The sequence below is a fragment of the Dermatophagoides pteronyssinus genome, unplaced genomic scaffold, assembly GCF_027571235.1.
Source record: "Dermatophagoides pteronyssinus isolate colony J.1.1.1.1 unplaced genomic scaffold, Derpt_VIB-CSIC_2022.12 sq0006, whole genome shotgun sequence".
NCBI lineage: Eukaryota > Metazoa > Arthropoda > Arachnida > Sarcoptiformes > Pyroglyphidae > Dermatophagoides > Dermatophagoides pteronyssinus.
In genome coordinates this window covers 1,967,253-1,982,981 of record NW_027461530.1, presented here as the reverse complement: position 1 = coordinate 1,982,981, position 15,729 = coordinate 1,967,253, and the positions used below count along the sequence as shown (strand labels likewise).

Below are 15,729 nucleotides of genomic sequence, written 5' to 3'. Positions count from 1 at the left end.
ATTTCGGAAAAAAAATAAATGGTCGACCCTCAATACAGATCAAAACAAAACAAAACAAACAAACAACATATAATTAATACACACACACATACACCACGTATACACAGTGAGATTTCTTAAACTAATCAATTCATTTAATGTTTTTTTCCCCTGAAAAAATAATAAACGATTAATAATTTACACCCTCTCTCACTCGTAAAAACAACAAAACAAAAACATACCCATTTTTGAAACATACACACACACACAAAACATTACCTGAATTGAATAATTTTGCATCCAAAAATTACCAAGTAAAATGAATATAATATTGTAATGACAATAAATAATAACAACAACAAATATTACAATTTGATAATTTAAATGTTATTAGAAATACAAATACAAAAAAAACATTCAAACCGCAACAACAACAGAAACAAATTGTAATTCATTATTATTTGTTCTTTAAATATTGGATGCATTTATTTTTTATTTGCACCAATCAATCAATCTCATTTTTTCTTCACTTTTATTCATCACCTATTAATAATAATAATAATATCAATAAATACATTCACATTGAATGTTTTTGAAGATGAAACAACAAAAACAAAAAAAACCTTTAGATTGAAACACCTAAAACACATACAATTATTATTAAGAAAAAAAATATGGACATATAAAATAATAATAATCATTAATAAATTTTTGTTATAAATTCATCATTATCATTATTCTGATTTTTTTGGTTCATTTTTTTATAATTCTTTAATGATAAAGGTATAAAGGGTTGAAATTCTCCTTTTTAGTTTGGCAAAACAACATCATCCATCAGCGATGAAGAACATTCACATTTTATTCAATGAAACATCTTTTGGATTCAAAATCTTGTATTTTTCTCATTTTACAATTTATCAATCAAACCTGATGTGTTTGCGTGTATGTGTAAAATTCTATGTTTATTTTGGATGATGATGATAGTGTTTACCTCTTTTTTATCAATTAGAAAATCCTTTTATATGGACACATACACACAAACACTTGAACGAAATTCAAATAAACAAAATCTGGTGCACTATATTATTATTATGAATGATGAATAATAAGAATAATTAATAAATCTTGATGGATGTTGTTTTACTGGTATCAGTTATTTATTTTTCACAGGAATTTTCCACATTTGCCTCATGAATAATAATGATTTTCTGAACTTGAATTTGGAAAAAAACAAAACAAACAAACAGATTATTCTGCTATCATAATTATTATCTCTTTTCATTTTTCATCCCATCTCTCTCTCCAAAAAAAAACATCAATAATAAATCGTTTGTTTTACCAAAATTGATTTTCAACATTTTATCTATATTTGTTCGGCCATTTCGAATTGAGTATCCGTTGTGTTTCATTTAAATTATTATTATTATTTTGTTTTTGAAAATGCGAAATTTTTTTTTTGTTTCGTTGAACATCATCATATTACAAGTTGTGTTTGCGAATAAAAGTTTCATTTTTGGATTCGGTTGAATTATTTTATTATTATTATTGATTGGGTAACGAAAATTCTGGGATTTCATTTTGTTTTTGGGGTAATTGGAAACTTGATAAAAACACTAACAAAATTCATTTCACTTTTCATCATTTGACACACACACAGATGATTCCATTATTTTGGATTGAATCTGGTTTCGATTGGTCGAACGTCATCATCGATAATGTGTAATAAAATCGAGTTTTCGAATGTCCACTGGTGAACAAAAAAAAACGGGAAAAATTAGACGAATAGCATCCACTAATAATCGATAAAGTGCAAAAAATTTATTAGATTTTTCATTATCATTTTAATTAACTAAATCAAAGATTAATAATAAAGAAAACGACGATCAGAACTTTTCCATTCATATTTTTTCTTTTAAATTATTCATTATTTACTTTTATGATGAAAAATCATCAGAATCATCATCATTTTCAATGTCATCCATCATTTTCAAAAAAAAATCCAGGCAAATCGATTATCAATTTGGATTTTTTCCAATCAAAAATGTACTTTCAAAAATACATTTTTTTTTTTTTGTATAATTTATTTCTAATCTACTACGTCATTCAACAACATCAACAACAGCAAAAAAATTATCACTTTTGATCACACTTATAATGTCAGTTATTCAAAAAATTGAAATATGATAAATAATTTGATTTACAGGTTGACAAATCAAATGACAAACAAAAACTGAATGAGACAATTTCAGTTTTTTCTCGCGGGAAAAATACAAATTCCCGGACAAAAGTGATCCGGGAAAAAAAATTCCATAATAATCAAATTAAATAATGATGTTATTGGAAAGAAGAAAAAAAAATTGAAAATTCAGAAAAAGAATTCCACAGAATTCTCTTTTTGAATTTTAATCATATTATTATTATTATTATTTCATGATGTTTCTTTTCTGTTTGTTTTGTTTCAAATGTAATTAATTTATTTTTTTAATAATTAAATGAACATTGAATTTTTTAAGAAATTTTGATCAATAATTTAGTTACAAAAAAGTTTCAAAATTATAGAATTTCATTTAAACTATAGTGAAATGAAACTAAAAAAAAAAAAAAAAAAAAATCAGAAAATAGATTTGTCAAAAGCCAAGATTTTGGGAATATATTTTCGAATTATGGTTGCATATATATTCTGCGATTATCTTTCGTAATACTTTTTTTTGATGGAATGATACAATCTTTTTCATTGTGTGTGTGTGTGTTTGTCGAATATCAGAAATAGATAATAAAAAAATGGCAAAAGTTAGCAAAAGATAATCAAAGATCAAGTTATAATATGATTCAACAAAAAAAAAACAGAATACAGATTAGAGATTTGTTATCAGAAAATAGATAATATGATTCTGGTAAAATATATATTAGTTTTGTCACAAAAGACAACAAAAACACACCCGATATTTTTCCAGCTAACATGCGTCATTAAAAAAATGGAAAAGAATTTTCAATCATGAAAAATCAACCAAATTCTTATATTCTTGTCCATTGTGATGACAAAGGGATTTTAAAAAAACGAAAAAAAAAGAAAGGTACAAAGCAAAACAAAACCAAAAAAAAAGAGATTTTCAAATCATTATAGAATTCTTGAGAAAAATCAAAAATAAACTTTAAGAATTCGAATATATTTTCTTTTTTTGAAAAAAAAACATTATTCTACAATCAACTAATTCTACCCAAATGGGACTGATTATGTTTATATATGAATCATATACACATTCATTCATTCATACAAACATGCCATATGAATCCAAACCGAATGAAGAAAAAAAAAAGATACCCAATATTTTGTTGTTGTTGTTGTTGAACGCATACATTTTGAATATGAAGCCAAAAAAAAAAAAACAAGGTGCTCTCTTTGTCCGACGATTATCTTCTAAAAATGAAATAAAAAAAAGTATTATTCACATGTAGTAGTGGTTATAATGAGTGATGAATGGAATACCCGATTTTTTTTTCGTTAAAAAAAAATTTTGAAAATTTCGTTCATAAATGCTTCTTCTGTTATCTGAAAATTATATAAACTTTTCATTATTATTACCACTACTACTGTTGACGATGATGATGTTGGTCGTCATTGTGGAATTTTTCTTCAAATCTTTTTCTTTTTTACTTCAAAATCTAATCTGATTCCTTTTTATTTATTTAATTTTTCTCATCTGATCCACACCTGAACATTTTTTTTGTTGTTGTTGTTGTTGAATATAATTTGATTAGATAATTGAATGGTGCTCTTCGATCTTTCGATAATAATTGTCGTCATCATTTTGAAAAGTTAAACAAACAAACAAACAAAAATCCAAAAATACCCGACGATTTATTTTGAAACATACACAAACAATCATCATAACTTCGACAAGTTATCGTTTAGAATCAGATGATATTCTGTTCAAATAAATTCTATAGTGATAAATAATATTGTAATATTCTTATTCTTGTTAGCGTTTTTTCTTTTGGAAGAAAGATTTCATCCTATCTAAACGACAATAAACAAACAACAATTTTTGCATTAATCATGGCCAAATAATGATAATATCTTAAAGAAAATCATCAACAACAGCAAACGTAAACAACAAAAATTGAAATCCATAACGAACAATCATTATTTTCACCTTGATTTTGTTTTATCAAGAATAATATATTGTGACCGAAAAGAAAAGTGAACAAGCAAAATCTTTGATTGATTGATTGATTGATTGATTACATTCGAAAAAAACATAATTAAATCAATCGAACTGATATTACCATCGATTGAATATTTACCACTACGACTAATCACATCAATATTTGAGAGAGCACACAGAAAAAAAATTTAGTAGTGTAAACTATCATTTGATTGGGTGCCCGAAACTGAGCTTTGGTAGTGCACTACTATTTGGTATACACACTACCAATCAGTGTAGCATTTGAATGGTAGTCCACTACTAGCTGGTATGTTACACTATCAATCAGTATAGCATTTGAAAAGTAGTGCACTATCAATCAGTATGGCATTCAAAAGGTAGTGCACTACTGTGGTGCCGCAGATTTTTTGCCCTTTTAACCCCCCCTTTCAACCCGTTTATCCCCCCATTAAATAAATTTAACCCCCATAGAATACTTTTATCATATTTATTTATAGAATTTTCATTAATATATTAAAATAAAATGGTTAATTACAATCAATTGATTAAATAAATATTGATAATCATTTCATTTTGATTGGTCGGTAGTTCAATTACAAAATTGATGGTTCAAAAGCTAAATTAACGAATTTATTTCAATCCGATTCGTTTGTATGCGTCAAAGGTGATTGGACTTTCGCGACCAAGGTGAGGAAATATGAATTCATAGTTATATCATCGACCAACACCAATTAGATTTCAGTCGGATGAACCATAAAACCAATGATTTAATTTCAATACAGTGGTACCTCGGTTAACGAATACCTCGGTTAACGAAATTTTCGGTTAACGATTTCGGTCAGGAAACCGTTAACGACGATTTTTTTCGGTTAACGATGATTAAAAAACAAGTATTGCATTGTATTTCGGTTAACGAACATTTCGGTTAACGACGGTTTTTCAGGAACCGATCATCGTCGTTAACCGAGGTACCACTGTATAAGCTTTTATCTGTAAAAAAATAACCAAGAATTAGTTGTCATCATTCATTAAAGTCCAAGTTTAAGAAAAGATACATACCTAATTTTTTCGTTACAGATTGAATTTATCAAAAAACAAACTAACGACCAAATTACCTTGAATACTCATTCTTCTGAAATAAAAAATAATTTAGCCAAGTAAAAAAAATGAATTACCAAAAAATTAGTTGTAATAATTCTAAGATTTCATAAGGCGTAGATATCAGTTTCCTTAAACTTTTTACTGGACCATCACAATTTGAAATAAAGATTGAGACCGATCAATCTTAATATCGATTGCATTCAAAGAGGAATAGATATTGAAACATTGATTATCATCAACAAAGTCAAATCAAAATTCTTACCATAGTTTAGGGTCAATCAATCTAAAGCAAAATCAATCGACAATTTCCCACGATAAAACAAAAAATCTCTTGTCATTTTCAGGATAATTGGGGAAAATTTATTCTGAACTTTGTCGATCAACAGAACCAAATTCATTTGTAATTCCATTTGTAATATCGATACTTCTGAAATAAAAAATAATTTAGCTAAGTTTAATTGAATGATAGAGAATACCAATTACCAAAAATATGAAAAATCAGCAAAAACTGAATTACAAACTGATAGCCAAACCAATAAATTCTAGCTTATCTTCATAAACCAAAATTTTCAATTCATCATAAAATACCATCAAAATAAATAGCGCTGTTTGGATTTGAATTGGGAATTAGAAATCGTGTTTAATAAATGAAAATAAAGCTCACCAGCATTCTGGTTCCGTTTCATGGATGGAATCCAATGCAAGTATTGATATCGAAATCAAACCTCAATTTTCTTTTTGAATTTTGTCTTGTTCAACGGGCAAATGATCACATCCTAGAATATACATAAAAAATAATTAAGCCAAGTCTAAACAAATGATGGAGAATTACCGAAAAATTAGTTGTAATTATTCTAAGTTTTCATAATGCGTATATATCAGTAACGATTGAAACCGATCAATCTTAATATCGATTGCATTCAAAGAGGAATAGAAACATTGATTATCATCAATAAAGTCAAATTAAAGTTCTTACCTTAGTTTTGGGTCAATCAATCTTAAGCTAAATCAATCGCCAATTTTCCATGATAAAATGAATGATGATTGCATCATCGCTCGTTCAAAGATTTTTCCATCAATTTGGTGGCCAATTTTTGATCTGAAAAAGATAAAAGCATGGACAAAGATAATCTTAAACTAAAAAAATAGTTTGTCTCAAGATTTTGGACCAAACAAAAATCAATGATTAAATTTAAAAAATGTTTTACATCGATTAAAATTGTAATTTGCAAGTCATGATGAAAAGGCATGGACGATGATGAAATTCGAACGTTCGAAATTGGACTGATAAAAACCATGCCAAAAAAAAATTCAAGCAGTGGTTTACTGATGTGATAGACTGTATTGATCGAATGAAGGAAAAGTATAGAAAATAGGGGGATACCACTTGTTGGGGGAAAATTTTATATTGAAATTAACTAGCCATTTGCCTATGCGCAATCGATCATTTGTTGGCCTTAAGAATTTTTTTGAAAAAAGAAAGCATTATAATTTCCATTGATTTATCATTGGTAAAAATGAAAAATTTGATTATTTTTATATTAAAATTCCTGATCTTTTCAACTTTATGAATTGATCAATCCTCTTGAATCGATAGACAACATAATGAAAAATATTTTGAATTCCAAGACAGAGTAAAAAAATCAAATTAATGAATCGTTAGATATCAATGATTCAATCCCAACAATCAATGAAAGGGAATGGATAAAAAAAACTACGATTACCATTTTCAGTTACTGAATTATGCTGTCAATTTTAATTGTATTATCTTTTCATTTTCGATCTTCATCAGGATATTCATCAGAATAATCAAAAAGATGCATAATGACAATTTTTATAATTAATATTTTTTAAATCTTGAAAGCTATAATGTGTCTTAATCCTTATATACAAATGATAATTATTATTATTAAAATTCAATTGATAATTCTTAATTTTTTTTTTTATCAAATACAAAAAACAATCTAATTCTTAAATTATAATCAGTAGTGTACGAGAATGCTATTCGAATTGATAGTGTTTGTAATACACTATCAGTTCGTATACTATACTGCCAATTGTTATGGCATTTTGATGATAGTGTAATATCAATTAGTAGACTATACTGCCAAATGACATGGTATTTCAATATATTCAAATGGTACGACACTACCAATTCGTATAGTTTACTACCAATTGCTATGATTTTTTTGATAGTAGTGTGCTACCAGTTAAAAAAAAAGCTACGAACAAGCAGTGTAAACTACCAGCTGGCAGTGTTTTTTTCATTAGTGTGCACTACCAAATGAAAAAAGCACTACTGCCATTTTTCTGTGTGAGAGAGAGAGAGTCGAAAACAGAAAACAAAACAAAACGAATGAAACAAAAGAGTTTTGAATTTATAATCAAATCAATCAATTTAATAATGATAAATGTATTTCAATAACAACAACAACAAATAACAGACATACATCAAACACACACACACATTGATTGTATTTTAAATTTTTTGTATTTGTAAACACACGTGTCACGTTTTCTTCTAAAATATTCACCACCAAAATATGATAAACAAACAAACAAAATTTGATATCTTAAACTAAAGATAAAGAAACTTTACAGAAACAATAACAAAAACAGAAAAATTTGTTGTTGATGATAATGAAAATTTTTTTATTATCATCATCATTAGAATTCGAATCGTAATTTTGTAATTTCTGCTGCTGTTTTTGTTGTTGTTGTTGTTGTTCTGATTCTACATAATCTTATCATCTTATTCGACTAACCAAACAAACACTAAAAAGAAGAAGCCAAAACAATATTTTGTTTTCCCTCTGTTTTTCCACAAAAAAAACAAATCTTGAAAAACAAGTGTTGAAAAATTAATTAGATTTAAACACTGAAAACAAAACAAAATCGACAGCAAACAATTAATAAAAGTCAGATTAAACAAACAAACAAACATTAATTTGATTTTGATATTGATTTTGTTTTTTTTTCACCGCTTCAAATTGTGTGACACACACACACACATGTTAATAATATTTCTTTTTTGATTTGTTTTGTTTTTCATTTTTTGTTTTTCTGATCATCACAATATCCAAACATATTACAATTAATCACATTCCAACCCTTAATTGTGTACCCCATATATTATTGTGTGATAAATATTTTTTTTTTTTCATTTCTGTTTTTTTTTTTGTTACGAATTTTCTTTTTTCGGTGTTACTCGGCTATATTTACATTACGTAATCAATCAATCAATCAATCAAGAACAACTGCAAAAAAAACATTGTATCGACAAATATCTTGAATATTCGCCGGTCAAATTGGTGGACAAACAAAATCACGAAATGAGTTCAATATTTGAAGAAGTTTACCTTTATGATTATGATGATGAAAAATTATCATTCTATAAACGTTATCATAAACCATTCAATATAGAAGTAATTGATGAATCTGATAAGCTATTGATTCGTTCACGTACGAAAATTAATAATGATAATGTAAGTTTGATTATTATTATGATCTTTGGTTTTTTATTATTATTTATAATTTTTATCTTTTTTTTTATTGTGTTTATTATAGTATAATAATAATAATAATACATCATTGAATAATAATAATAGTAATAATAATAATAATAATTCAACAACATCGATACAATTTCAAACTGAAATTTATAAAGATACACCATGTTCAGAATTTAGTAAAAATGGTTTTGTTATTACGGATGAAAATGGTAAATCTATTTATTTAATGTTTGGAAAGAAATATATCTACGATAATGAAAAGGCCAATTATAAGGAAACGGATTTTTGTCGTTTTACTAAATTAGTCAATGATTTTAAATTAGGCCGAAGAGAATCGGTATTTACTTTACGTACGGATGAAGCATCAGCAACACAGTATTTTCAATTCTATGGCTATCTATCACAACAACAAAATATGATGCAAGATTATATTCGAACATCCACTTATCAACGAGCCATATTATCTAATTTGGATGATTTTCATAATAAAGTTATTCTTGATGTTGGTGCCGGTTCGGGAATTCTTTCATTTTTTGCCGTACAAGCTGGTGCAAGAAAAGTATATGCAGTTGAAGCTAGTTCAATGGCAAAACATGCTGAACAACTCGTTGCTTCAAATAAATTGGCCGATAGAATTATTGTTATACCTGGAAAAATAGAAGAAATTTCTTTACCTGAACAAGTGGATGTAATCATTTCCGAACCTATGGGCTATATGTTATTCAATGAACGTATGTTGGAAACATATTTACATGCTAAAAAATGGCTCAAACCTGGTGGTAATATGTTTCCAACAAGAGGAGATTTACATGTTGCACCATTCAGTGATGCTCAACTGTATACTGAACAAGTAATGAAACAAATTTACGTTGATAATATTATAAATTGATTAATTTTTTTTAATATTTAGTTGACGAAAGCTAATTTCTGGTTTCAACAAAATTTTCATGGCGTTGATCTCACAGCATTAAGAAGTGCTGCATTGAAAGAATATTTTTATCAGCCAGTAGTCGATACATTCGATATACGAATTTGTGTAGCTAAATCAAATAAATATAGTGTAGATTTTCTTAAAGCTCATGAAAAAGATTTACATGTGATCGATATACCACTCAAATTTCATATCAATCAAACTGATGAAATACATGGTCTAGCATTTTGGTTTGATGTAGCATTCTTTGGCTCACAACAAGCCGTTTGGCTTTCAACTGCTCCCACACAACCATTGACACATTGGTATCAAGTATGTTTTTTGTTTTCATAAATTTAATCATTGAACAGTTTTCTAATGATTTTTTTATCTTAATTATGAATTAGGTTCGATGTCTTCTTGATAAACCATTATTCGTACAACGAGGCTATACAGTTAGTGGTAGAGTTTTATTAGTATCGAATAGTCGACAAAGTTATAATGTACAAATAGAATTAAAAGTAGATGAAATACCTGGATCACATTCTTCCAATTCTTTGGATTTAAAAAATCCATATTTTCGTTATACTGGACAACCAGTACAACAACCGCCTGGATGTAATCAAACATCACCAAGTGAAGATTATTGGCAACAGATTGATGCTGCTCAACAACAACATATGAATGGTGGTAGTTTGATCAATGGTGTTTGTTCGCAACAATCGAATCAAATGAATACTAATGGTGCAATGGCTCATTCATTACAATCACAGCATCAGCAACAACAACAACAACAGACTGGAATGGGACATTCTGTTCATATTCAACAACAACCATCACAATTAGCTGATCAATTTGCAGCAAATCAAAATAATCTTAATAATTCATCACGTATGTTTGGTAGTTCAACCGGAATGGGAATGGTACATTCAAATTCAACATTTTCGTATGGACTTCCATCACATTCGAATTCGATGCCTACAAATCAATCTGTTCAACAGCAACAACAACAACAACAGCCACAACAACAAACACCATCAATGATGACATCGATGTTTAATTCAAGTGGTATTACAAATTCTGGACAAGTTACTGGTATTAACAATATGAATTTTCCAGTCAATCAAAGCCTTATGATTGGCGATTATGCAGCAGCTGTTTCTGGACAAACTATACCTCCTTATAAGCCAATCTAAAAAAAACTATTTAAAAAAAATCAGCCTTCTTCCATGGACACTTGTTTTTTTTTCTTACGATTATTTGAATCTCAAATCAGTACATTTATAGAATTTATGACCCAGCTATACTTACTATTGTTTTTTTTTTGTTTTATGTTCATCATTCGTAATCAGATTATTAATCCAACAAAGTACGAAGAAGAACCTAATGATGATGATGTATGCTTCCAATTAACACAATTATAACAAACAAACAAATGGCCAAAATGACAAATACACAAACACACACACACACACCAACCAATATTGGCATAGATAATGACAAAGAATCATTATTATACTTAGATTTTATTTTGAATAATTTTTTCCCCTATGGAATTTTGCATGTGTGTCTGTTTCATTTTCCTTTCATAATTAATATTCATGTATAGAGTATATGTTTGTGTGATTTTTTTTTTGAATTTAGGGATTTTTTTTGGGGGGGAAAAGAATAATATACTCATGAAAAAAATTAACATTTGAACAAGATTTGAAAAAAAAAAATTTTCCAAAACAAACCAATTTGTAAAACGATTCCGCGTTTTAAACCGATTGTGTGTGTGTGTGTATTCAACGATTTCTGAAAATTTCAACCAAAAAAAAAATTGTTTTTCTTTTCATTTTTTGTTTTTCATATTGGATGTGTTGAAACAACAACAATGGAAGAGAATAATCCAAAAAAACCTTTCAATGAATACTCAATATATAAATAGCCAATTAATTAATTAATTAATTACACACACAGAGGATAAGGTCACAGAATAATTATTCATCAAAAACACATTGAACATTATCATGGTCGACATTAATTAATTTTTTGTGTAAAAAAACAACATCTAATTTGTCAACAACAACACTAATACTAAATTATCTTCTTTTTAAAATAACAAAAAAGAATCAGAATTTCGTTTTTTTTTGTAATTTCATTCTGGTTGTGTCGATAAACATTTTGTTTTGTTTCGTTTCGCATAATTCTTTTTTTTTTTAATTTGTAATCGATATTTGATCGTAATTTTATAAGCAATAAAAATAAATAAGTAAATAAGTTTGGACAAAAACAAAGTTTAATCATATATGCAAAAAAAAATCAACAGACTAATAATTTATAACAATGAATTTTGATTCGTTTTTTAAAATGTTTATTTCCGATGAAATCGACGACCTAATCGTATGAATGATACAATCAATGAATGCCATAAAAGATTTAGATTATTTCGATACCATTGACTGTAATGGGAATTTAAAAAAAAAAGAAGAATATTAACCAATTGATTCTGATTTGGTGTGGGAGAAAAAAATCTTACGAATTATAGCTAATATATCGTTGATGATTATCATCTAGAAATTTTTTATAAAATTGTGCCAATTCTTCATGTGTTTGTGTAGAATCAAAATTCATTTCTGATTGACGATTTTTTAGCTCATTTTCAACATAATTCTTCTTTTTCTAATAGGGGGAAAGAAAACAAAATGTTTTTTGAAAATCAATCGAATCAATAAAGTTTTTTTAAAATTACCTGATTGAATTCGGTATTAATTTTTGACCAATATTCATGATTAAGATTTTGTATCTGTATTCGACGTAAACGTAATCGTTTTTCATAATCAGTTTCATTTTCTTGTACAGCATAGTTAAATAATCTTAGTTTTGATGTTGGATGTGGTATTGCTGAAACTTTATCTTTTTGTTTCGATTTTTGTGATGATGATGATGATGATGTTTGAATCATTCGATTATTTTTATTCGTAATTGGACGAATAATTTTTACAATTATATTATCATAGTTTCGCCATTGACGATTATTGATGATCCAAAATGTTTGGATCATTTTGAATCGAAAGAATTATCATCAAATTCTCATTTTTTTTGATAATAAAAAACACATGATTCTTTTTTATTATTATCAAGAAATGGTTGAAATTTCAAACACCAGGTGGCAATAAAGACGCTTGTAAATCTCATGCTTTCGAGAACAGCACACACACACTTCCCATTTCTGGTTTGTTCTCGGCTGTGATCGTTGGTTCTCGATTTTTTTTAGTTCATTCGACCACGTGCTCTCATCGAGTGTAAAAGGTAAATTTGATTTTTTCTAGAATTTTCCATCGTTTTTTTTTATCCAAAAATTTTGAAAATGATAATGATGAATCCAGATGACGAGTCTTATTTCTATTGAATTCAATTGACATTCAAACAATAGAAAAAAGGATGATATTTTGGCGACTGATTTATTCCCGAAAAATTCATTTTTTTCTTTGATTATTTTTCAAACTTCTAACGATTATTTCTTTTTGTTCATTTAAAACAGGAATCAAAAATGCGACAACACTTTTGGGTGGTGTTCACGGTTCCATAAATTGGTAAGATAATTTAGTTTTAAATTGTTACAATTTCTAGCTATAGGAAAAAAAATGTGATGACGATTTACCAACTGAAAATTATTTGATGGTAGTTCGAATAGAACGAGGCATTTGTCTGAAATTTTCTTTCTATAGATTTTTTTTCGAATTTACTTTTGTTGATTTCGTTAATATTTGCTAATTTTATGTCCTTCAAATTGAATTTAGGTTATCGTCGAATGGCAAAGATGATTTTTGATCCATCAAATTTTCCCAATTAAATATGGCAAAAGGTAAATTTACATAATAGAAACCCAATTTTTTTTTGCATAATGATCAATGATGATATTCCAAACTATGGTTTCGCAATTATAAAAGTTTATTATCCGAAACAACGATATTGACGATAATCTTGGCTGTCTGATTCATTTTTATCACCATTTTTTTCTATGTTAAAATCAGATATCTTAGTTCTTTCCCTTGATTTTAATTTTTATATCTATTTTGTCTCTTTAGAATTTCTATTTTGCCATGGATTCTGGATGGTTCAAAATTGAAGTTATGAAGGACCTAATTGTTCGAATAAGGTATGTTTGACGAATTCAAATCAAATTCTGTAGAAAAAATTAAGGATGAGATTATAAGACTAGAGTCTCAGATTTAAAAGAAATGAATGACAATTTGTCTTTACTGATTGATTTTATGATTTTATGAAGAATCGAATATCGCTTGCATCATCATTTCTAAAACAATTATCTTTTTCATAGGTTTTATGGCGCAAGGAGTGTTCCTGTTCAATCGAAGGATTTGATTCGGGTAAGTTTGAAATTTTGTTGTTTCTTGATTCAAGATAGTTTTTGGATTGAGTGATGAGTGGAATTTTTTTTCCCAAATTGACAAGCATATGTCTGATATCATCTAAATTGATGAATAATTTTTTTCTGATTCTAAATTTTTAACAAATTCTTTTTGGAATTTCGAATGATTATTCTAATTTGTTTGTTTTTCTTTTCGTTTTTTAAAGATCCAGATTCCTGAATGGTAAGTTGGAAACCCGATTTTTTTTCGTTGTGACGACCATAATAAACTCAATTGGAAATAAAGGATGAAAAAGAATATTGAAAGATTCGAATATTATTCTGACACCTCTTGTCGTAATAATTATGTTGCCGAGATAAACATTTCTGATCCACTAATTTTCTAGAAAAAATTAATTATTCAATCGATTGAATTTTGAAATTCTAATGGTTTTTTTTTGTATTTGTTTACCTTGTTTTTTAGATGATATTCGGATTATGTAATTTTTTTTAAATGACGATAAAAAAATGATTTTTTGATGAATAAAATTGATTAAAATTTCAAAAAAGTTGTTTTTTACAATTTTTCTAAATGATTCATCGAACGATTATTCTCAAAAGTTCCAAAAGTTTCTGGAAATAATGAGAATTTTCTAGATTTTTCCAGCAATTTCAGCTATTTTTCTCGAAACATTTCTCTGTGTTTGCTATCAATTAAGACCACTACTACTTATATTTTGATTTACATTAATTTTGCCACTACAACAATCCTGTTTGACAATCGACTGATAGTATAAAAAGGCAGCCGGTTCGAACTGTCAAACCATCGAATATTGAAAACGAAAAAGCGAATTTCTAAAAAATAACTCGAATACTTTTCTTACTGCGATCTTCAACGATTTTTCACTGCGAATTTTCGAATTTAATTTGTTTTACGTGTTCAATTACGATTATTGAAAATGTTGGCTCTTCCACGACACATTTCCCGAATGTTGAACGATGTTATGGATGATGACATCTTTTATTGGCCGGTATCAACTTTGCAGAACCGTAATTGGTTGTCAACATTGAACAGCGATATCCAAATGCCATCCTGTCAAGATGGAAAATTTCGGGTAAATTTCGATGTTCAAAATTTTGATCCGAACAGTGTTCAAGTAAAATTGGATGGTAACAATTTGCAAGTTCAAGCTAAACATGAAAAGAAAGGAGATGGCCATTATGAATATCGTGAATTTGTTCGACATGTTACTGTCCCGAATAATGTTGAAGCTGATCAATTGAAATGTAAAATGGATAAAGATGGTGTACTTCGATTCGAAGCTCCATTGAAACAAATCGAACAGAAAGAATCTCGTGAACGTAATATTCCGATTGAAATGGTAAATCGAAACAAACCGGCTGTTGAACAACAGAAAGAAGCTAAAAAATGAAGGAATTCTCCAGTAACATGGCAAGAATTGGCTTGAACATTTTTTTTCTCTGTCATTATCTCATAAAAATTTTTGATAATCTCGTAGATTATTATATGATCTTTATAATGGCTTTGTGATATACATTCTGTATTCATCAAATATCTTTTTTTCACTCAGATTTTGATTTATAATCAATAAAAAGATCTTTTTTTTAAAAAAAAAGAAATCAATAACCTTTGTTGATAATTTGTTTTTTTTTTTGTTGTGTCAATTTTAACCTTGATTTTTATTT

At 27.6% G+C, this 15,729-nt stretch overlaps 3 protein-coding genes and 3 long non-coding RNA genes across 10 annotated transcripts; 3 read left to right on the top strand and 3 right to left on the bottom strand.

The window, feature by feature from the left end:
• Nucleotides 1–35: 35 nt before the first annotated feature.
• On the bottom strand, nt 36–4,314 carry LOC142645100 (uncharacterized). 2 transcript variants are annotated; one of them, XR_012846282.1, is made up of 3 exons: nt 3,467–4,314; nt 3,302–3,397; nt 36–1,771 (listed from the first exon to the last, which is right to left on the bottom strand). It is a non-coding gene; the product is annotated as an uncharacterized LOC142645100 (long non-coding RNA). The 2 variants fall into 2 exon arrangements; XR_012846281.1 differs by having other exon boundaries at nt 3,302–4,314.
• A 304-nt stretch (nt 4,315–4,618) lies between these two features.
• LOC142645099 (uncharacterized) lies at nt 4,619–7,491 on the bottom strand. Of its 4 annotated transcripts, none has more exons than XR_012846278.1 (8): nt 7,477–7,491; nt 6,223–6,702; nt 6,079–6,149; nt 5,911–6,022; nt 5,730–5,851; nt 5,509–5,673; nt 5,205–5,429; nt 4,619–5,135 (listed from the first exon to the last, which is right to left on the bottom strand). It is a non-coding gene; the product is annotated as an uncharacterized LOC142645099 (long non-coding RNA). The 4 variants fall into 4 exon arrangements; XR_012846277.1 differs by lacking the exon at nt 7,477–7,491 and adding an exon at nt 6,971–6,985; XR_012846279.1 differs by lacking the exon at nt 7,477–7,491 and having other exon boundaries at nt 6,223–6,345; nt 6,455–6,769.
• A 405-nt stretch (nt 7,492–7,896) lies between these two features.
• Art4 (arginine methyltransferase 4) lies at nt 7,897–11,399 on the top strand. The gene is made up of 4 exons (XM_027339748.2): nt 7,897–8,731; nt 8,814–9,608; nt 9,669–10,001; nt 10,076–11,399. The coding sequence occupies exons 1-4, from the start codon at nt 8,579–8,581 to the stop codon at nt 10,862–10,864; spliced, it is 2,070 nt and encodes a 689-aa protein (XP_027195549.2). The 5' UTR covers nt 7,897–8,578; the 3' UTR covers nt 10,865–11,399.
• Nucleotides 11,400–11,919: 520 nt separating this feature from the next.
• Coa8 (Cytochrome c oxidase assembly factor 8) lies at nt 11,920–12,762 on the bottom strand. The gene is made up of 3 exons (XM_027339749.2): nt 12,403–12,762; nt 12,190–12,332; nt 11,920–12,112 (listed from the first exon to the last, which is right to left on the bottom strand). Exons 1-3 carry the CDS (start codon nt 12,712–12,714, stop codon nt 12,025–12,027), a joined length of 543 nt encoding a protein of 180 aa, XP_027195550.2. The 5' UTR covers nt 12,715–12,762; the 3' UTR covers nt 11,920–12,024.
• Nucleotides 12,763–12,882: 120 nt separating this feature from the next.
• Nucleotides 12,883–14,591, top strand: LOC142645098 (uncharacterized). Its single transcript, XR_012846276.1, has 6 exons — nt 12,883–12,962; nt 13,195–13,246; nt 13,454–13,518; nt 13,742–13,812; nt 13,993–14,041; nt 14,250–14,591. It is a non-coding gene; the product is annotated as an uncharacterized LOC142645098 (long non-coding RNA).
• A 222-nt stretch (nt 14,592–14,813) lies between these two features.
• Nucleotides 14,814–15,663, top strand: LOC113790128 (heat shock protein Hsp-16.48/Hsp-16.49-like). The gene has a single exon (XM_027339750.2). It carries the CDS (start codon nt 14,982–14,984, stop codon nt 15,453–15,455), a length of 474 nt encoding a protein of 157 aa, XP_027195551.2. The 5' UTR covers nt 14,814–14,981; the 3' UTR covers nt 15,456–15,663.
• Nucleotides 15,664–15,729: the final 66 nt, after the last annotated feature.

Excerpts from the sequence above, each read along its gene's own strand:
- LOC113790128 (XM_027339750.2), top strand. The coding sequence starts at position 14,982 with ATGTTGGCTCTTCCACGACACATTTCCCGAATGTTGAACGATGTTATG.
- Coa8 (XM_027339749.2), bottom strand. The coding sequence starts at position 12,714 with ATGATCCAAACATTTTGGATCATCAATAATCGTCAATGGCGAAACTAT. Across the intron at positions 12,333-12,402 it reads TTAATACCGAATTCAATCAG|AAAAAGAAGAATTATGTTGA; the intron begins GTAATTTTAAAA and ends TCCCCCTATTAG. Across the intron at positions 12,113-12,189 it reads CGATATATTAGCTATAATTC|TCAATGGTATCGAAATAATC; the intron begins GTAAGATTTTTT and ends TTCCCATTACAG.
- Art4 (XM_027339748.2), top strand. The coding sequence starts at position 8,579 with ATGAGTTCAATATTTGAAGAAGTTTACCTTTATGATTATGATGATGAA. Across the intron at positions 8,732-8,813 it reads CGAAAATTAATAATGATAAT|TATAATAATAATAATAATAC; the intron begins GTAAGTTTGATT and ends TGTTTATTATAG. Across the intron at positions 10,002-10,075 it reads CATTGACACATTGGTATCAA|GTTCGATGTCTTCTTGATAA; the intron begins GTATGTTTTTTG and ends ATTATGAATTAG.